Source organism: Egretta garzetta, unplaced genomic scaffold (assembly GCF_000687185.1).
Source record: "Egretta garzetta isolate BGI_Z169 unplaced genomic scaffold, ASM68718v1 scaffold215, whole genome shotgun sequence".
Classification (NCBI taxonomy): Eukaryota; Metazoa; Chordata; class Aves; order Pelecaniformes; family Ardeidae; genus Egretta; species Egretta garzetta.
The window spans coordinates 2,725,068-2,746,477 of NW_009259719.1; the positions used below are offsets into that span (position 1 = coordinate 2,725,068).

At 47.4% G+C, this 21,410-nt stretch overlaps 1 protein-coding gene across 2 annotated transcripts in view; it reads right to left on the reverse strand.

Moving 5' to 3' along the window:
* Nucleotides 1-2,608: 2,608 nt before the first annotated feature.
* FLNB (filamin B) overlaps nt 2,609-21,410 on the reverse strand; it is a 48,495-nt gene continuing 29,693 nt past the window's right edge. Inside the window, exons 29-45 of one of the 2 annotated variants that reach the window (XM_035894710.1) lie at nt 19,595-19,673; nt 18,771-18,873; nt 17,730-17,870; nt 16,004-16,132; nt 15,346-15,519; nt 15,035-15,193; nt 14,442-14,645; nt 13,676-13,828; nt 13,239-13,361; nt 12,393-12,659; nt 11,818-11,955; nt 11,612-11,727; nt 9,593-9,725; nt 8,384-8,560; nt 5,664-5,882; nt 4,506-4,715; nt 2,609-3,802 (exon numbers count right to left, since the gene is read on the reverse strand). In XM_035894710.1, coding sequence (XP_035750603.1) covers nt 3,615-3,802; nt 4,506-4,715; nt 5,664-5,882; nt 8,384-8,560; nt 9,593-9,725; nt 11,612-11,727; nt 11,818-11,955; nt 12,393-12,659; nt 13,239-13,361; nt 13,676-13,828; nt 14,442-14,645; nt 15,035-15,193; nt 15,346-15,519; nt 16,004-16,132; nt 17,730-17,870; nt 18,771-18,873; nt 19,595-19,673 — 2,713 coding nt within the window. In that variant the 3' untranslated portion in view covers nt 2,609-3,614. The remainder of the gene's footprint in view (nt 3,803-4,505; nt 4,716-5,663; nt 5,883-8,383; nt 8,561-9,592; nt 9,726-11,611; nt 11,728-11,817; nt 11,956-12,392; nt 12,660-13,238; nt 13,362-13,675; nt 13,829-14,441; nt 14,646-15,034; nt 15,194-15,345; nt 15,520-16,003; nt 16,133-17,729; nt 17,871-18,770; nt 18,874-19,594; nt 19,674-21,410) is intronic. The other variant, XM_035894712.1, reaches the window with a different exon arrangement.

A 21,410-nucleotide genomic window follows, 5' to 3' on the forward strand; every position in this document is an offset into this window, starting at 1 on the left:
AGTGATGGCCATCAGTAACAGGCTGGGGCAAGGCCAAAGACACCCAGAGGGGTCTGAAGAGGGAACTCCAGCAGCTCCCCAAACCAAAGGAGAAAGCCAGCAGGCAGCAAATGCAGGCGAGACCCCAGGAACAAGTACAGCATAAGGATGAGGACCGCTGCAGGATGGATTTGAGCAGGGTAGAGTGAAGGACAGGCTGAGTGTGCAGGTTGTGAGGAGCTCCAGCTCCAGGACGTCATCTGCAAAGACCCCTCCACAGCCCAATGAGATGAGCAAGTGCTTCTGACATCAAAAAACCACCAATATCAGCCAGGATAGTAGGATGCTCTTGAGAGCTACCATCTCTCAGTTGGTGTGCTGCAGGGACTTACCTTCCATCACCCACCAAAATGCCTGGTGAACCTTCTGGAGATGCAGTGGGCCCCAGCAGGCTTTTCTGTGTGGCGATGCCCTGGCCATCAGCAGGCAAGGGTCCAGCTGGCCACCAAGGGCACTGCCAGATCTAGCTGAGTCCTCGCAGGACAGTTTGGGCCAGCTCAGGAAGGATGGAGGAGTTCCCAGTGGGACACACTGGTACCAGGTGGCCAAATCCTACCGCAAACCACCACCAAGGAGAGAAATCATAAATAAAGAAGAACTTAAGTTCAACCAAATTGGCAGAAGAAAAAACCCCAAAATCACAGCCCAACTCCACAGCTAGAGGCAAAAATCCATGCCAGTCCTTTGCAAATAATGAAGAAAATTTATCTCACACCATTGCAAGTCTACCCAGCAAGAGGCACTGGGACACCAGTAAGCTGGTACACCGATGCCCCAGCTACCTGCTAAGGTGGGCACTGCAAATGGAAACCTTTGCCAAGGTGCCAAAGACCAAAACCAGAGTATAATCCCCCCCAGAGCACTGCTTTGTGCCCAACACAAAGTCAGTTCTCAGCTGCCAAAGCTGGTGGAGTTGGCTGAACACCAAAGGCGATTGATGCAGAAAAATTGCACCAAAAGCTCTTCTAATCAGCACCACCGAGTGCTTGCTGTCCTTAGCAAGTTAATTTTTGCTGCCACCCCACAGGTCTCAGTGCCCTGGCAGGGCAGAATTGCTCACCTGAAGTGGAGCTCTGCTTTTGCTGGAGGTGACCTCAGCCAAGGCAACAGTCAGGGGCCACCAACTTCACAGGCAACTCCCATTAATTTCAGCCAGTGTGATGAGACCAAAGCAGCCAAAGGCTAATAGGCAAGAGAAGGCCAGGCACAAGCAGGTTTACCGGGCAACAGGCACCAGGCTCCCAGGTTTGCTCAACCCAACAGCTGTGTCCAGGGGTTTTTTGTTTTGTTTAAAAACATTAAATAGGAGGTTCAAGATGATGTAGCACAAGCCTAATGAAACACAGTTAACTATAAAAAGGAAATAATCTGACAAACCTGGGGCAGGAAAGTCCTTGGCAGCTGCTGTGTCTCAGGTTTCAGTGGGGCTTCCAGTGGGAGCAGTGTTTGGGAAAACATCTGCTGGTTTCCATGGCCATGTGCCGGAGCAACTGGCCTCAGGTCCCTAGGTGCAGCACCGTGCCGGGAACCACCTTCTGCAAACAACCCCAGGGAGCCTGGAGGAGGCTGGCGGGTGCCGCTGGCAGTGCCCCAGGGTCAGACCTATAACCCTGCCAGCACCTTGGGGAGACGCCGCTCCCCAGCTCCGCTGCCCTGTACCCGGGGGCTGCACAGGGGAAAACCAGCACGGCCCTGTCGTGCCCTGTTCACACTCTGCCTGCTGCCGCCCAGTACATTTATGCTATGGCTTAAAACTTCTGCCAGACATTTTGTTTTAGGAAAAAAAGAACATTTGGAGAGGGGAAAAAAAAATGGTACTGAGGTTACGCCCAAGTTTTTCATGGCTACCTGCACGGCTCGTGGGCCGGGGGTTATTCGGTCTGCCTGAAGCTGCTGCATGCTGTAGCTTTAGTTTGGACTTCACTGACTACATATGAAAAGAATCCAACGTTGTTTTTAACATGCACATTTTAATGAAGCGAACATTTCTATTTAATAAGTTATAAGATACAATTTTACAATCCTGCATTTTATTCCAGTTTATTTTGTTTTTACTTCCTAGTTTACAATGTAGTGAGCATTTCACATTAAGGCACAAAAAAAGCACAGTAAAAAAAAACCCAAACCCCAACCTTCCTTTATTTCCCCAATGACTGTGCTGGAGAGTAGTGCATCCACACGTAGCTACAGAACCGTAAGCATGAACCTCTCCCTAGGGACAGACAGCGACGTTTCAATGGTTTTTTAACAGTCCTACCTTCTCCTAATCGCAGAGTTAAAGCTCATTTGGAGAGTTTACTAAAGCCCCAGCAGCTGACAGCAATTCAGATATGCACTTGGGAAGTAGCATGGAGTAATCCAGGACAAACAGACACGTTCTAATGGAAGCTAAAAAAACCCTCAGCAGAAATGCCTTTTGCAGCACAAAGGGGGTTTCAGGAGAGATGAGCGTGCTTCAGGCATGTCCTTGGACCGAGATACAATAAAACAACTTGCATCAAGCACGGATTTGTTGATTCATATCACTATTATCGGCAGATCTCCACACCCACCCTCCCTCCCGCCCCATACCCGACGGCAGATGTGGGGTCCCATCCCCAGGCTGGCTTTGCACCATCTCAGCTACTTGCCTGGCCCACAGCCTCCAGGGAAACCCCTCATCATCCTCCCAATACACCGCTGGGCTCTCACCTGCGTGAATTTTGAGCCACACAGGTGAGAGCTGTGCCAGGCTCCGAGGGTTTAGGGGCTTTTATTTAACCTGGCCAAAGCGGGGGTTGTTCTTAAAATAAATCAAAGAGTGTGAGGAGTTACCTGTAAAGTTACAGAAATTTCACCCGAATCCCAAGCTATTAAAAACTGCATTGCTAACATCATGGCCAAAAAGCTACCTGTCTAGATTTACAAAGCGTTAACATCGAAAGGCTGAAAGCTTTCAGGAAGTCATTTTCAGTCTGCTTTTGGTTTGCTATAAAAGATAAACTTTTCCTAAATGTAAACCATTAGCAAAGCATTTTCAAAAACATTTTAAATTTGAGTGGTAAAGCCACTTTTAGTAGCTTTTTATAATGTTAAATGTTAAAATTGATCAAGTATATGAAGGCACCTATTATAGTACCAGTTTTACCTCATTTCTTTACAGAAAAGAATTTGAACTGGGGACAGCCCAAGTCATATTCCATAACTAAAACGTAAAGTCTCCAGTCAAATAAAATCAGTAGTTAAGATACCCAATTACAAAGACAAATTCCAGTTTTTAATTAACATCTAAAGTCTTTAACATCCGCAAGGGAAATTAGTGTCTACTTATCCACATGATTCTCCAAACATTAACAGTGACCCCGACAGTACTGCAAGGGTACAATTTGAGGAGGACATTAAATAGATTGACATTAGGTTGGTAAGCAGGATAGAAGTGAAATGCTTGTAAAAAAATAAAGTTACAGAGTTTACTTCTGACTGTATTGAAATGTGAGCTGTGTGTATCTAGATACTGTATCTTGCAACAGGACTGCACCCAGTATAACTCTACGTCCGAATTGCAAATGCAAGATCGGCCCTGACACTCGGCAAGTTTAAGGAACGGTGACGTGGAAGGGACTCCCGGGGATGTGCTCGTCACCCCATTTCACCGCCAGAATGTAGTCACCCCTTTCCTTGACGACATAAGTTACGTTGTACTGATGGCTGCCCAAATGCTTGATGGACACCTCTTCGCAGGGTATTGTAGGTCCGTGGACGCCAACTAACAACATATTTGAACCTACGGCAAAATAACAGACTGTTAGCGTTCCTAAGGTTAAATGAACGGCTGTAGCACAATATACTAGCTCCATAACACAAGGATTTTGTTATTTTAATTCACAGAGTGGTAGCCTGAGGTATGGCTAAGCTAGTGTGGTATGCAAGGAGGAATTTTATTTTAAAAAGCCTGCAACCTCATAGAGGCAAGTGTTTATTTGTGCATTTTGCCAGACCTGACAGGCTACCACTATCTAACTAGAGCACGGGAGACATTAACACTGCTCGTGAAATCAAGCAGGCGCTGCCTTTCAAGTACTTCGTTAGAAGTTAATAGCAGAGACCAGCGAGCATGGCTGGTCTGTAATCCACCCACCACAGAGCTCCCAGATGATGCCGATCAGCGTTCCAGGCTTACAGGAACGCTTGTATTCCAGGCTACAACGCACCACGAGGGCTGCTTAAGTTCAGCAACCTGTTTGTTCTCATGCCATAACCCTCTGGTTTCTCTCAGGTGCACCTGGCTCAGATAAAGCTATTTGGAGAGGAACTGGCATCCTTCCAGCCTCTGTACCAGGGCTGATTTGGTGAGCACCATGTAGCATTTAGAGTTCTTCTGTAGAACCAGATCACCATGTCAAGCTCTGAATTTTAACTTTGCAAGTTGGTTTAGGGCAAAAAAGGTCCACAGCTAAACCACCGTGACATCCAGCTGGTTCCTGTACTTGTACCTGCTTTGCTGCAGTCCACAGAGAAGGAGCTTTTCTGACCCACAAAAGCCTTTGAGAGTCCTGCTCCCCGGGATACCACTTTGCTAGCATCCGAGGTGGATTTGGGAACGGCACTATAGCAAGTTTCAGTTGATGACCTTGTCACCGACTCTACCAGGATGGAGGACGTTTCGTTGGCGCTGCCTGGGCTAACCAGTCGCTGTCCTGGAAACAGAAAAGACTTCTGACATTCAGATTCACCCCACCTGAAAGGCATTTACAAGGAGGTTTCAAAACCCTCCCAAAGACCAGCATGCATTCTGCATCCAAAAATGCATTTTTGGAGAGGAGCAATTTTCTACTTGGGTATTTAAGCTGACAACTTCCAGCAATGCTGGCAACAGTCCCATCCCAGAGCCCTTGAGTGGTTAAAGGACCACAGGAACTTCAAGATTCATTAAGCAAAGCTGGCTGCTTAAGAAGAGTTAATTGTGCTCCAATCACCAAATGCCAAAAATTACTTGAGTTGGCAGAGAAGCAGGTGCAATTTTGCAATAAACCCTTTTGAAAGCAGAGCACGTCCCAGCCCGGGGGAGCACAGTCCCTGCCGTCCACTCCCGAGAACGTCACCGCGCCACAGGCACCAGGAGAGGGTTCACTAGCTCAGGGGCAGCAGTAGGGATGAACTCCAGCCTGTGCTTAGACACAGCACTGAAGGGAGAAAGAGCTTCCTAAACCAGCCTTCCTCACATCGTCTGAAAGCCTCCCAGACATTACTGACCTTTGGTTAGGTGACACCTGCACCAAAGTGAGACCAACAGGGGCATCAATTATGCTATAGGCATCCAGGTTTCAGGCTTCGGGTGGGAAGGGGGTCAGTCAGTCGTATCTCCCCACTGCCAATGCAGCATCCTAGCACTAGGTCAGGATTTAATATTCCCCCCGAAGCTGTTTTACAGCCCTCCACTGAGTCAATCTGGCAAGCTCCGTGACTAATGCTCCTGTAGCCTCTCCTGAGATCCCTCACCTAGGCTTTGGAGGTGATGGGGAAAATGTTTCACCTCTCATGTTTTTAGGCATCTAAACCTGAGTGCTGCGCTATCTCGGAGGGACATATTTGCTGAATGACACAAACTACTTCAGGCACGAAGTAAATACTGGTTAGCTTTTTACCTGTAACCTTTGCCTTGAAGGGGCTGCCCACTATGTGGTTAGGTCCACCATATTTAACTCCAATTAAATAGTTTCCTGGAGCCATGGGTGTGTACATGACTTTGTAACCTTCTGGAGTTTCCTGGCAGTCCATTTTCACCTTTGATGGCCCTTCAATTGTAACAGAGAGGGTACCTGGACCAGCCTTGGTTGTGTTAATGAAAAACTCCGACTGCAATCCTAGAAAGATGTAGCACAGTAAGACACACTCTTCCTCACACCCAATGTTACAAAAGCAGCCTGTTATTGAATAGGAATGGGTAATTCTGTGTAAGATGGGGCCGCACAAGGCTGCGGACAGGGAGGGACAGCCCACCTCCCCCCAGCATCCTTGCACGGGCCAGCCCCAACCAGGGGCTCCGCACCCCGGCAGTCTCCCCGGCTCCCTCCTCCACTCATATCCGTGACTGTGGGGCAAGCAGGAAAAGGGGTCATGAGAGCCCTTTAGGACCAAAAAGGAAGGATTTTGGCATCAGAAGACTGGCTTGGAGAGAAAACTCTCAGAACAAGAGCCATTCCGCTGGGCATCGGAGCCCTCACCGACACAGCCTCCTGCGTGGCTAAGCTCGGGAAAGCTTGGAGCCACCTCACTGCCTGGACCGTAAATCAGCAGCCAAGAGCCCACAAGAAAGCAAGGGAAACAAGGGGCAGGAGATCTCCTGGAGGAGATGGGTGTTTGAACTGCTGGGCAACAGCACTCCAAGCAGTTTGTGGAAACAAAAGCTTGGGTTTGGTTTGGGGTTTTTTTTTTTGTTTGTTTTGGTTGGGTTTTTTTTTTACAGCATCTGGTTAACGCAGCTGAATTATTGCTGCTCATACTAAGCCAATGACACAATGCCAACACCACAAGAAAAAATTAAGCAAGGCTTTCAGCCCCTAAATAATTTACTGTCAAACTCTGGCTTCAAATATTTATGATCTTTGGGCTGTTGTATCAGACACTACTGAGGGGGAATAAAGTGCTCGAGCTCAATCAAAACCAGGATGGTTGCGGGAAAGTTTACTGCAGCTGTGATCAAAGCATGTGAGCGTGGTGATAAACTGGGGAGGAGTTTCCAGCCACTCCACAGAGGCAGCAGCGGTGTCACAAGGCTGGAAGATCCCGGCTCCCACGGAGGACTGTGCCATCTCCCCGTGCTTTAGCAGTAAATCTCACTGGCACTGCCTGCCTGGGAGGTCAGGCAGTCAGCTTGCAACAGGCACCGCTCGACCAGAGGAAAATTAATTTCCATGGCTTCTCACTGAAGACTTCTTGCTCCGAAGTCACTGCTTTCTCCCCGTGCCCCAGATGAAGGCTCGCATTGTTGGAGGGCGCAGACATGCACCCCTCCCGGGAGGGGGGACACACACGCTTCAGGTGCTCAGCCACCGGCTACCAAAAACTCCACACTAGACCATTGTTCAGAAACGCTGCTCAGCAGCTCCCAGGGCACTGAGCTTTTGGCAGCAGCCAGGATTCAACAAGGGGGCACAGAGTAACTTCGCTGAAGTTAAACAGTCTATTTAGATTAAAAACAACCCCAAGCACCTTTATAGATGGAGAAAAATCCCCCTGTCCCTGATGCATCAGCAGCTTGTATTAACGAGTGCTTTTGTTTCCACCTATTACAGCAGCACAGGGTAAAATATCTTTATTTTACGTAGTATATCTGCATGTTTCCAAAACCAACTACTTGGTTTCTCAAGAACAGCAGAAGCTTTGACTGAGTAACTGCAGTATTTTTTTTTTTCCAGGAAGAAAAAAAAAAAAGTATGAACTGGAATCCACAAAAGGCAGCAGTAAATAGGATAAGAGGACTTAGCTATCACATTGCATCTCAGAAGGAAAAAAAAATAAATCAGTTTTACTCTGCTATTCACCTGTGTGTGTGGCCCCAAGAAAGCACACAACTAAATAAATTGAAGTGCATATCCTGGAATGTTTTCATGCTTTCTAAGGCCATAAATCAATATAAATGGAAAAGAAAAAAAAACCCCAAACCCTAAGCCCTACATTCCTGAGTTGAGAACTATCAGATGGGGCAGCCGCAGCAGATAACTAGGTGTCAGACTTCCAAGAAGAGTCAGCATTCACGCTGCATCTGAAGCACGTATAGCACGCCGCACAGAACATCCACCGTACAGCCTAGACTTTATTACATTTAACTCTAAACTCCTTGGAGGTGTAAGCACCAAAGAAAAGGTAACTGGGTACACCCCGCACCCATTTAATTAACAGGGGTATGCAAGTTAAACAAGACGCCTTCAACTAGACAGCCAACTCAGTATCTGCACTCCCAAAAGCCTCCGGTCTTTGCAGACATCGTGTTCACATGTGGAAGGGAGCCAGAGCATCTCTGGAGCTCCGAGGGACCACCGACGTGGAGCTAAGCTACCCGGCAGAGCTGTAGCCCAGCTGTTAACCAGTTCAAGTGAACTCGTGCTGCAGTTGCTGGTTTGCAGAGGTTTTAAGTTCATAAAGACTCAGTATAGCCTGCAGACTTGCTAATTGATGGTTATAAGACTTGAAGAGCATGCGAGAAAGCAAAATTAGGCTGCGCCCAGGTTGGCAGAGTATGTGGGTTAGTTCAGCTGCCTTAGCAGGGAAAGTCATGTAAAAATATGCCTAGGAACAGCTTCTGCATCTCTCAGAAAGCCAAAGCGCAAAGAGGTCTGTATCAGAGCTGTAAAAGAAGGGTTACCTGTGGTGCCGCTCTCCAGGCCGGATCCGTACGCCGTGACGAGTGCGGGGTTGCCCGCCTGCCCGGGCTCGCCAACACGCACTTTGAAAGGGCTGCCCACGACATGGCTGCCATTGAACTTCACGTCAATTGAGTGGATGCCATTTTCATGGGGGATGAACCGCACGGCATATTTATCTGCAAGAGAGAAGTGGCTTTTCTGATACATGAAAGATAACAGCAATTAAACCTGACACAGGGCTGGTCAGCAACCCAATCAAGGCTTCTGTCAACATATTTTGGTCCCAGCTTAAGCAAACCCAGCTACACAAGCTGCTAAGCTCATATTTAAGTAGGAAAATGCTGTGTTTATCGTAGGAAGTGTCACAGGTTGCATTTTCACCTTGCCTACTAAGACCTGATCTCAGCTGTCATCTAGTCTGCAGGGTGAGTTTTAGTGTTATTTGCCTCACACATGCACTAAACATGACAGCTTAATCACAGCCCAACCTGTCAGCAGCCCAAGGAGCAGTGCAGAGAAGAAAAGCAGCTGGTAAGAGCAACCCAAATCTTACCAGCAGGCTGAGTGTGCTGCCCTGACACCACAGGCACCACACCTTTATTAAAGTTATTTAGCACTTTGCTGATACTCAACATTTTTGGTCACATGTCAACCCAGAGGAAGGACTGATCTTTCCCACCCGGACAGCTGCTGTCTGTCCACAGTACAGACCATAACTCACTCAGACTTCAAGTGACAAAGAAAAGCTCATTGCCGAAACAGGTGTTGAGCTTTCCATGGTGTTTGCTTATAATTCAGCTTCCTTGACATTTCGTATCAAGGAGTGAGTGCGAGTTAAAAATAAACTATTAGTCCAAGATGGAAGCATAGCTTTGAAAAATAAACTTCTCCCCTGGCTAAATTCAACAACCATCTCATATTTCATTTATGACTAATACCGCTGTACCTTCACTGGCAAGCCAAGGCTTAAATATCTGTATCTTACACAAGTTAGGGCTCAGTCATTTTGTGAGCTATCTCAAAAAAGCACGGACATAACCCTGACCGAACGACTCGACACCAAGAATTCATTCTCCAAGCAAGGTGCCTGTCCCTTGGCTACACTGTTCGCAAGCCAAAGGGACGAAACCCCCTTGCAGCGGGGCAGTGAGCGTGTTTTGCAGGTTGCCCGGTTTGTACTGACCAACGTAATGTAATGCTGTGCTCACCTGGCTCCAGCTCGGACACGTGGCACTCTTCTACAGCTCCGGAGGGGCTGTGGACTTTAGCATCAATCTTGCCCTTTGCCCCGTTCAGCCTTATAGCAAAGGATGCTGGCTGATTAACTTTTAATCCAGACTCCTGAGAATGCAACAGTCAGATTATCAAATTTAAACTTCTCATTTCACACAGCGCAAGATTTGTGGCAGGGAAATAACCACTCCAGCACAATTTTTTTTTTTTTTTTTTAAGATTTCAACAAAAGGCGTAAAGTTGTGACTTGCATTAACTCCCAAATCCAAAGCTCTCTCCCCGTTATGGGGTGGCTGATTTAGGAGTTACCCACATTGGCTAGGCTGACTTTTCCCATGGTATCAGACCGTTTTTGGAAGCCGGATGACTCTGCCAAATCAGGCAGAGGCAGGTTTATGAGACTAGTCACCCGTTATCACCAAGGTCAGCCCCTCATATTCAGGCACTTGATTTAAAGGATGTTTAAGCTGTAGCTCCCTTTTCAGCCCATTCATTCATTCCAGATTCATTCAGGGGAAAAGACTCTGATAATCCAGTTGTCTGAAAGAGTAATATGCATGTTTATATTTGCCACAAGAGGCTGCATTTAGAACGCCACCACAAGACGTCTTAACATGGGAAAGCAATTTAAAACACGAAACCAGATGTTGCCGTGCTGTCAGGCCATCAGTGGAAGGCGAGGCAGCTCTGCATCCGTGCTGCAACCGTCCTCAGCCGGAGCAGCCCATGCAGCTATCCAGCAGTAGTATTTCACGTGGAACATACTTCACCTGATTTTGTTTTCAACTAAATCCTGAAGAGGGAAATAAATGCAACTGAGTAGAACTGAGGTACAATGTATAAAGCAAGGCCCTGATGTGGGTTTAGTGGAGGCGGACGCTGCACGCTGCGCTCCATCACCGAATACTCAGCTTTATCTGCCTCTCCAGGACTTAATTGAAGCAAGTATTCCTGTCAAAGAGTCTTTAAATGAAACACAAGAGAAACATCAATACCACAGCGACTAATTAATGCCCTTGTAACTCCTGGTTAGAAGAGATACTGTCGGCTCAGGCTGTCATGATTCATTTACACAGGCAAAGGTGGAAGAGTCCTGCAGCCCAGGCAAACTCCTGGGGACCACAGCTGGAACGTATCCAAACAAAAGCCTCAACTGAAGTACTAACTGCTTATCACAACTCGATGAAGACTGAGGTACGGTATATTTAGACACAGATTCTCAGTCTCATGTCCAAGTTTCTGGCTTTGGAGATTTAAATCAGGCCTTTAATGTTACTTGTATTTTAATGCATGTAACCACACACACGCAAAAATTATATGGTGAGGTTAACTGATGAGCCCAGGCCAACTACAAAGCTGTGATTCACTCCGAGATTGGCTACTGTTCATGATCTGCTACTGTTCATGAATCATCTGATCTGTGATCCTGTGGCTTCCTGACGTCAGCCAGCGGAAATCTGCGCTCTGACCTCACAGCGAGGCCCCCTCCATCTGCCCACACGAGTGTTCCAGCAAGGCTGCAGCAACGTCCCAACCTCGCAGCCCTACACTGCCTCGCCCGTGGAAACCCAGCTCTTCAGTCCACGAGCCAGCCGAGTAATTCGGTACCAGCGCGATCACTGGTGGCTCACGTTCATGGTTCAGCTCTCCTTGGCCTTCCCCTAGCTAATGGGGTGGAAAGCAAGTTTTAGCTCCTCCAATGCTATTTCTAAAGCCTCTTATTCTTCATTCCCAAGCACTACCACCTGTAATACACTCAGTTGAGCCTTCTGCCTTCACATTCTGGCTAGCCAGAGCTGGGCCAGCTCTACTGGCCCAAGTTACCAAGCGGCCAGCTGCCAAAAACCTCTCTCCCGCTGCAAGCTGAGCTTGAAAACAAGCACCAACCAAGGCAAGGCTATTACTAAGAAGAAAGGACAACCATTTTGGTCTCGGAGAACAAGGACGAAATCAGTCTGTGTGGCAAGTTGTGGCGATGTTTCCTTATGTCTCACCTGAAGGCTAGTGACAGTGAGCCTGCGAGCATCATCGGAGGGGGCGATGACAGGAACCAGGTAGGGGCTTTCAGGAATGTGCTCGTCATTGAACTTTATGGACACTTCATAGTTGCCTGCAGGGAGAAAAGAAGCAGTGGGTGTCCTTAGTTTCTTTGAAAGTAGCATTCAGGGTTACTTCAGTATGATTTGGTCTCGGTACGTACCTGGCTCTTGAACTATGTATGATACACCACAAGATCCATCTTTATGGTCCTCAAAGGCGATCTCTGCTTTACTTGGGCCTTCTACAGCAATAGACAGTCCTCCAGCTCCAGCTTCCCGTGTCCATATACTGAACTCAGCTGTTGAGGCACATGAGAGCACACACAAGAGTAAGCTTGCTGCTGCTGGGTTGCAGCTTCTTCCTAACAGGGCATGCAGCATCCCATACTGATGTGTATGAGGAATGGTACCTCGTCCCGTCATCCTGGGTGATAACACTTTGCAACTTCTCCAAGAGGCTCCTATTAGACTTGAATTAGCCTAACAGCCCTGTATAACATGGCTTACAACATCAAGCTCATCCTAAGAGAGCAGTCAGTTTCCAAAACATGGATTTCCAGACCTCTCCACCTGCACGACACAGCAATATTGTTTCTCCATGTTTCTCCAGTAACCACCACTCAGGGCGACCCCATGGCATTACACCAAGCTCTGCTCAAACTCTCAGAAGCCAAGGCACCGCGCTGCAGACCTGTGCACGGCGGGCGCTGGAGCCTGGCGAGAGCAGGGGACTCACCTGGGACACCCGTCTCTCCACGTTCCAGCCCTGGGCCTCCAGCTCTCACTTTATGGGCCCCTCCCTCGCCCAGCGGCCCCACGGTGAACTGGAAGGGGCTGCCCGGCACTGGCTGCCCTCTGTATTTGACATCCACAGTGTGGACCCCCATTTCTTGCGGCACAAAGCGGACGCAGTAGGTGTTTTTGTCAGCTTCTATGATTTCGGCATCAAAGTTTCTTCCAGAGGGGCTAGTTACCTGGGCTGTCAGATCCCCACAATCAATTTCTAACAAGAAGAGAATAAAAAAATGCAGATTAGAAAGTGGCAAAGGGGTTTGCTATTTTGGTTTTGGAAGCAGGAGCTGAACTCAAGTGATTAGGGAGCACAAACGACAGAAGAGGCACGCAGGTGCTGGTTTGCATGCCCAGCCAGATGTGTGCTGCTGGGCAGCCAGCCCAACTAGTTACAGCATACTGGGTACTACAGAGGCAGGTGAAGGGGCTGGGTAAGTGCAGCCAGCTAAGACCAGCCTACATAATTCACATGTACCAGACAGCAGTGCGAACACCTCACAGCCAACACGACCATCTTAAAACCCTGGCGACAGGGTGAGCCGTGCAGCCCATTCTCCAGCCTGCTGTATAGAATAGATTAAGGCCTCCCTGGTATCTGTTTCTCAATACATTGATCATGGTTATGCTTATTTTTAACCATTCAAAGAGACCACACTACCAGTGTCTCTTCCCTAAACTATCTTAATAGGAGGATGTCTTAACAACACTGAAGTTCCTGTTTCCACTGCTTCGGGTACACCCATGCTATACAAGTGCAAGTTATGGCTATGGGGATAAGGACGTTGCTTACCTGGAATTTTTAGGTTCAGATCACATATGCTTCCTACTGTTGCGACAGAGGGAGCCCGTCTTGTTCGTGTGATGCTCTCCTTAACTCTTCCTTCACCACTTATCTTCACAGTAAACGGGCTGCCTGTAAGTACCACAGCAAGTCACTCCTCCTCTGTTCCTTACACACCACATTGAGGGGAGGAGCGAAAGCTTCCTCTGACTTGTAGTGGATCACAGAGGGAGTTTCACAGCTAGCTAACAGTCAGGTCCAAGCGAAACACACCCATGTAACCAGACCAGCATTGGATGCTGGATGCTTGCTGCTTGTGGAGGATACTGGTAGGACCTCCTTGAATCTTTGGGACTTACAGTCCAAGCCAGACCACACAGCCCACCCACAGTTCCAGCACACCGGCCAGCTAGGCATGACTTTTGCTGTCCAACACTTCTGCTTACCTGGAATATGTTCATCTGCAAATTTAGTGGACACAATGTACACGCCAGGTACAGTTGGAAAATAGGACACTTTGCAAGTTCCATCTTCTAGGTCTTCAGTTTGGATATCTACCTTGCTGGGTCCTTCAACTGCCAGCGAGATCCCACCATAACCTACAATACAGCAAAGTTAGCCTCAGATTTCAATAGAGCTATTATAAATTTGACATAACATAGTCCAAACCCATAGCAGTAGCTAGTCGGTAGGTATGTATCATAATGGGCACATGGGAGTTGCATGATGGCTTAATGATATTCTTGTAGTCCTGATCAGTCAGACATTCAAGGCATAGCATGCATTCAGCTCCTAAAATGCTCTGATCATGCCTTTTATTTCATTAATGTTGAAAAGTTGCTTCAAAGACTGTGGCCAAGGCTCCACATTAAACCAACAGGGAAAGATCTTCCTCATTTCCTTCTTGCTGCACACAACAATACTAGAACCAGCACCACCAAATGAAAGAAAAGCTTCATCGGTGCCTCAGTGGCAGTCCTCGTTGGCTGTAGTGGAAGACATCAGCCAAGACAATGCAAAACATTTTAGAAGTTAGTAGCACTGTCTGTAGTTAATAACTGACAATAACAACCATGTATGCTTAATACACTACTTGCATCTGCTGCTTTGCAGCTTGTCACCTGGTGGTCACATGCCGAGGGAGACAACACTCTCATGTAGAGAGTAGACATATCTCACAGCATCCCACGGTTCCTTTGCGATGGAACTAACCTGCATCTCTTGTGTCTACAACAAAGTCACACATTTCAAAGGTTCGTCCTTCTACCAAACCACGTCCAAAAACTCTTGCTCGTCTGGCATCTCCTATCTCAGACTGGACCACCATGATTGTTACAGGGCTGTTTGGTACATGGCTTCCATTCTTCTTGATGCTAACCAGATGTTCTCCTACTTCCCGTGGAATGAATGAGATGCCTATAAAGCAGAGAAATGTGACAAACTTATTCACTTTTTATGCATGCTATACTTGATTTAAATGCCTTAACCACACCAAGAAATGAAATACTGAAAGAGCGCTCTCTTAACACACGTTGAAATGTTGCTCTCAAATGGGCTACAAAGCCATTTGCATATGCTAACAAAAAGCACTTCAGTCACAACGTGGCACATCACATGCAAGCTAACAGGAGAGGGCATTCTTCCTACTCTTCTGTCTTTGGTCAACTGTACCAAACAGTATCAACCACTTGGTTTGGCAATGCTCTTCTGGGAAGGAGCAGAGAAGTCAGTCATTATACACAGCAAAGCAAACTGGAGTAAAGGCTACTATATTACCCTCTCAGATCAACACTGTCCAAGCTTACCAATGTGGTTATTGGGTAGCCTCTTCAGAAGACAAGGCTCATCACGACCTGATGGGGCTTTAATGGTGGCTGTTAAGAGACTGAGATCAGTCTCATTGATGTCCAATAAAAAGTCAGCAGCAGAACCAAGCTTAACCTGGGACCGTCTTCTGTTATCATCTGAATATATAAAGAGAAACGAGACAGAAAATATTACAAGGTTAAGTGCAGAACAAGTCAGAGGACTTCATGTTTCTGCCACAAACCAGGTCCCCTTGCTATCAGAGGTTAATTTTCATTATGGAGTGCTTCCAGAAGTGTAAACTTTATACCTGTGATCTTCGCCGTGAATGGACTGCCTGGGATGTGCTTGTCATTGTACTTGACCAGGATGCTGTAGTTCCCAGGCAGAGTAGGCAGGTATGTGACTGTGCATGTCCCGTCTTTATTATCAATGCAGCTGATCTCTGCTTTTGAAGGTCCTTCAATAGCCAAGTCCAGACCACCTAGGAAAGAAGGAGAATGGTACTTCCGTAAATCTTCATGCACAGCAAGTCCAAAGACGAAGATCCAGTACTTGGTACTGAAAATGCAGCTTAGATGCATGTTTTCAAGGGACAGAAGCAAAAAGAGCTCAGGTCAATCCACTAAGACCACAACTCTATTCAGTCTGCTACATTTACTCAGCAGTGATTCCACATCCAGTCATCGTCCACTAGATCTAAGCTGCCTTCAGTTCATTTTTAATTAAACAAATCATTTGCACCCTGTGCCGCAGGGTACATCTCTGCTCTCAGGAAGAAGTAATAAGACAGCTTTTACTGCAAGTTACAGCTTAATGAAATCCATTCCACCTGATATTTGCACAAGTTATTTGTATCACACCAGAGATTCACAGCTGGACCGATGAATGCAAATTAATGTCAACGTGCATTACACTTCCAAGAAGTTCCTAGCTCAGGGTAGGACGGGTTTAAAGAACAGACTTACCCTCTCCTGCATCTTCTGTGACAATGGTGAAAGTTGCTGGTTTATTGGCAACCCCATAAATGAGGCCAGGCCCATAAGCAGACACACTGCCGCTGTTTGGATAATTCACATAGAACTGCAGAGGGCTCTCTGAAGGAAAAAAACACACCAAAACAAAAGAAGCATTTTTAAGGATGAGTGGCCTGGACTACGAGAACAAAACAGGTATCAAGCTGCTCCAACCCAACAGGATCTTATTCTTATGCTTACTGATACCCATGTTCTTCAATGCCATTCTCACTACTTGATATTTGAAGAACCTTTATGTGACTGTAATGCACTTAAATAACCAAGTAAGCCTCCCCTTTCATCTTCAAAAGATACTTCTCCACAATTTGCTCCACATTCAGTCATGACAAAGTGTTACTCAAATTACCAGAGATAAGCTTCAATGATGTTGTAAAGGGTCTTATTCATTGCAAGTTTATTTTTAGCACATTAAATCAGAACATGACTCAGAAGCAAGCTTTCAGTTCAGGCACAGATCCTGAATTTTGGTAGTTCGGAATTAGGAACTAGCACAGCACATTGTCTGACTCAATGAACCTCAACTAGCAAATTTGAAGGGTATCCAGAAACATATTTGCCAGCCTCAGATTAGCTAAGCTGGTGCACAAGAACAAAAAGTACAGTCACCAACAGCCAACAATGGTTTAAAAAAAAGGCACAGATAGCTCAAGTCCAAAGCAAGATTTTGCAGCTGAAACAGCAGCAAGTTTGATTCATGATAGCCTTCAAGAAGGAAACATTACGGCATGTCACCCTTCTGCCCAGGCGCAGGGTAACGGTCTTAACTAATGCATCCAACAGTTTGGCAATTATGGAGGTGCTGAATCCACACAAAGTGCTGGAGATACTGAAGTAGCACCATGCATCACGTTATCAAGCTCCCTGCTTCAGCCAAAGTTATCCTGTGTTTCTGTACACCAACAGAACCAGCAGCCCAGTTCAGGCAGGGCTGAAGGTATTTTGTGTCATGTCTGTCTACACATCCTTCTACAGATCTGGCCCTTTTCACCCCAGCCCCATGCAGCCGTCGAGCCTGGAGAACCGTGAGGCAGCCCCAGCCTCCGGGCGAGACAGAGCTTTGGCTGGGGAGCTGGTGAAGTAAGGACAAAAGAAGAGAAGAGAAAGGGAACGAAAGGCAGTGGTTTCTGTTTGTTAAGAAGCAGCCAGGAAGAAAGATACATTACAGCATAGCATGCATGTGTGTTTTATTTTATTGTAATGAGATGGAAAGAGTAACTATAATGTTTTAGCCACTCAGTCCTCCCCACAGGTCAGAGATTTTATGCCAATGCAGTTTTACGGATAAACACACACTGTAACCACTAGTTTTGTTGAGCACCATGGCAGCAAATTCCAACCTGAAAAAAATGGTAGTTAGAAAATTGCATGTTTCTTCTTCATAATAAAATGCCACAAAAGCCAGTTTCCAAAACCAAAATCCATTTTAAGCCTGGCTGGTACTATTAAACCGCAATGGAAGCTCACATGTGCCGGCACTTACTCCTTTGCTTCAGTTGCTCTCTGGGCTGCTTGCAGATGAACTGCTGCTGAACAGCAAGATGTCCCGGGCAGTTCTTACTGCAGCATATACAACGAAGCTATAGAAACCTCACCAGGGAGCAGATGTGCCAGCAGGACACTGCACTCGGATTTGGGTCGCCTGCTTTGTTAGACTCACCTGGGATGTGCTTTCCCATGTATTTTATGTGCATTTCATGCAGCCCAACCTCAGTAGGAGCATATCTCACTGTTACTGTCCCGTCTTTGTTATCCACAATATCTGGCGTATCCGTCTTTCCAGAGGGCATGTGTACTTCACCTACAAAAAGCCACCATGGGAGTTACAGAAGAAGATGCCTGCTTCCCCTCTCCCACCCACAAAGAATTGTCTAGCCATTTTAAAAAAGCATTTTAAACTGTTAAATTCCTTACCCACAGGCACAAATAAGAGACTAATGGGAACACTAACCAGACATGTTTTCTACTTAAACTACATGAATACAACGCAGTGGTAGACATCTGGCAAACAGTCCTGTGACCTTACAAACTCTACAGGCAGGGCTGTTTGCTTCAGCCACTGAAATTTCCAGGGCAAGAACCCGGAAAGGCACCGATCTACCTCGTCGCAAGACGCTCCCTCTCCCACGGCTCTTTTGAAAAGGGAATATCGACTGTCCCTTCAGCAGGGACAGACCAGGGCTCGGGGGGGGTGGATTTCTGAGCTAGAGGGCAGGAGGGGACGCAGCCCATGCATGCAGGAGCTTAGTGCAACCGGGGTGTTACTGGGGCGATGCCCTCAGCTGCCAGACCTGTGGAAGCAAGGTTGCCTGCTTTGGAGAAGGTATGTGACAGGAATGTGGGATCAGACTGTTTTGCAGCATCTGCACAAACTAAATAGCGGATCTTATCAAGGATGCATGTAGCTGCTCCAGAGGGGAGAAAGCAGCAGCAGGTCCTACAGTGCAGCAGCTCACAGCCTAGCACCGAGGACTGCAGCAGCACCAAGAATCCCCTCATTTAACTCAAACCATCGGCAGGGTGTATCCTCCTCGCCCTCAGCGGGTGCCACTTCATGTGAAATTAAACAACTAAATTGCTGGCAGGATACAATCTTCCCCCACACGCTGTGGTCTAGACCACCCAGACCGTTAGCTGCAAATGGATAAACATGCTAACAAAAAGAAAAACCTCGCTGAGAGGCTATGCGCACTCCAGGTACCTGTTATTTCTCCTTTCCTTACAGCAAAAGGGATAACCATATCAAAGGGCCTGAATCCCATGCCATTCATGTCTTCCACCGGGACATAAGCTTCTTCTGTGACCTAAAGGAAACAAAAGGAGAAGTCACTTCAAAAAGGATGGTAGACCCAAACGAACCCTGAGCAACTCCACTGCGAGCACAAGCAGAAGAGAGTGTGGGGTGATTACTGCAGCCAGCCGCAGGACTGGGCTCAACCAGAGCAGCCTCTGGCCAAGCTCTCCTCCGTAACACCACCACACCGCAGAGCAGAGTGAATCAAACACGGTGCACATGGAAGACATGCTGGAAAAAAGTTAGCGATAAAAATGGAACACAAAGGGATGGAAGACAATGTAGAGCACACAAGACCCAGAGTGGCTCCATCTGAAAGGATTTAGTTGCTTAAGGCCTGGAAGAGAAAGTGATTTTTGAATGGGGCAGAGTGATTGCAACACAAAATGGACAAAAGATACAAGTTTCACAATGCGACTCTGGACTCAAGACACTGTGCTGTTTTACTGAGAAAACAAAGCGATGCACTCAGGTTGCTTTTGCAAACAGTAGACATTGCAGAAGTAGAAGCTCTAGGTGCAATGATCCTCTTCGTGTTGAAATGAGTTATTTGGAGACTCCCTTCAAGCAGCAAAGAAAAAACAAGGTCTGGATCCCAAGAACAATTGATCAAACAGAAAGAATGAACACAATGACCAGAGCGATTCAAGCAGTCCCAAGAAGCAGGCTGTCATCTGAAATGGAACACAGATGGGGGGGAAAAACAGCTGAAAAATGTAAAAATTGTGTACCCAGCGGTGGAAGCCGGGGGGGGAGGCGCCCAGTGGCTTCTGCGACCGCACAGCAGCATCATCTGCATCTACAGCCTGGGCAGGGTAAAGGCAGGTTAGGTGTTATTCTGGCATGGAGGCATTCCCACCTTTCACAGTACGGAATGCATAGCTCCTTCCAGCTCCTCAACACCTTCTTCCCCCCGCACAGCCCTCCCAGTCCTCTCGCTATCGCAAGGGCCTGGATCCAGCCAGGGGAGCTGGGAAACTGCCCGTATCCGCAGGCATTGAGCACTGGGGAAAGCCACCAGCAAAGGGACAAAGCCAGTACATGCCGATGTTGGGAGCTTGGGAGGGAAGCTGGAAAGCAGTGGCTAAACACCAGTGGAATTGAATTTCAGAGTTGCTTTTTTACAGGACTGGTGCAGGGAGGGAAGTGAAGGTTTAAACCTAAGACACAAGTCCCCCCCACAGTGCTGTGCAGCACGGTGTGCGAGCGGGGAGGGAGGGGAGCCTGCTGCCGTGGGAAGGCTGCTCCTGGCTCACGCACTCGGGTGAATGACCCAGCCCACGTCCAGCCATAGCTGCAAAGCTATTCTTCCGATTCATAGTTGGGATAGCGTTGTCAAGACACCAAATGTGTTTTTCCCCAGCGCAGCCTCACTTCCCACCAGACATGCCAAGAGGATGACTTGCAAATTCCCATCTCCCCCACTTAACCCAACAAGAGTGGCCGGGGCTGACACCCACGCACGCAGCTCCACTGCGCTCAGGCACCCCAGCTCCTCCTGCCCGTTTACACCACTGCAAACCACCCTAACAAAATAACCCACTGGACACTTGATGTATGGAAAGACTCCACTAAGAAAACCAACGCAAAACAGAAATACTGCTGTTTCACTGTTCTCTGTCCCCAGCCGAGACACCCAAGTCAAACATGTACTGTGTCAGTCAGCTAGGAAGTGGGAATTTTGGCTGGCCAGGAGTGGGCTCCCTGACCTCGAGAGGCATTTCCTGCGGTGAGCTTTGAGCAGCGACCAAGGGAGTCGTTTTTTTCTCCTGGAAATCTTTGGAGACATTGGTAGCGATCTGCCAGTGAGGCAGGTAGGAAGAGCCAGCGTGCCCAGCCCCAAGGGCTCGCCCGTGGGCTCCGGCAAGACTCAGCACAAGTCACAGACTGAGATGTGCCGGAGGTTGCCTTGGCTGAGACTGCAAAACTGAGATTCGTTTTGCGAAGACTGAGGGCTGTTCTTCACGTGAAGGGCGTCTGTGAGCCCTGAGAGGCACCTAGCCTGCTCCTCAGGGAGGCTGGGGTTTTGTTTGCTTTTTAAACCTAAACATGCTGAAATACTGCACGTCGGAAGGAACGTAATTAGGAGGTGGGAGATTTGGCTCTAACAGTTGAACTAGCACTTGCAAATAATTTTTAAGCATGAGCTAACAGCCTGCTTCCCTGGGATCTGTCAACGGACTGTTCCTTATTTTGGGGTCAACATCATAAAGAGTGAGACACGGACACGTTAGGGCACCGAATCTGACAACGGCTGAAGTAATTAGTCATAGAAGCTGATTACAACCACCTTTACATCATTTAGAAAAAGAACTACGTGGTCAAGAAATGAAAAATTGATTTGTTGAGAGAAGTCAAGTCCCCGTCCTCTGACAGCTTCTATCCCTCTTCACTTAACTGTATGGCCTGCTCCAAACAAGCTCTGCAAGTAACAAGGATTCATTAGCTCCTGCTAGTCTAATAAATGCCTAAACAAACATTTACACACAGAGTTAACCTATCATGAAATAAAACACGGCAGGAGGAATCCGAGTGGGAGGGATTTGT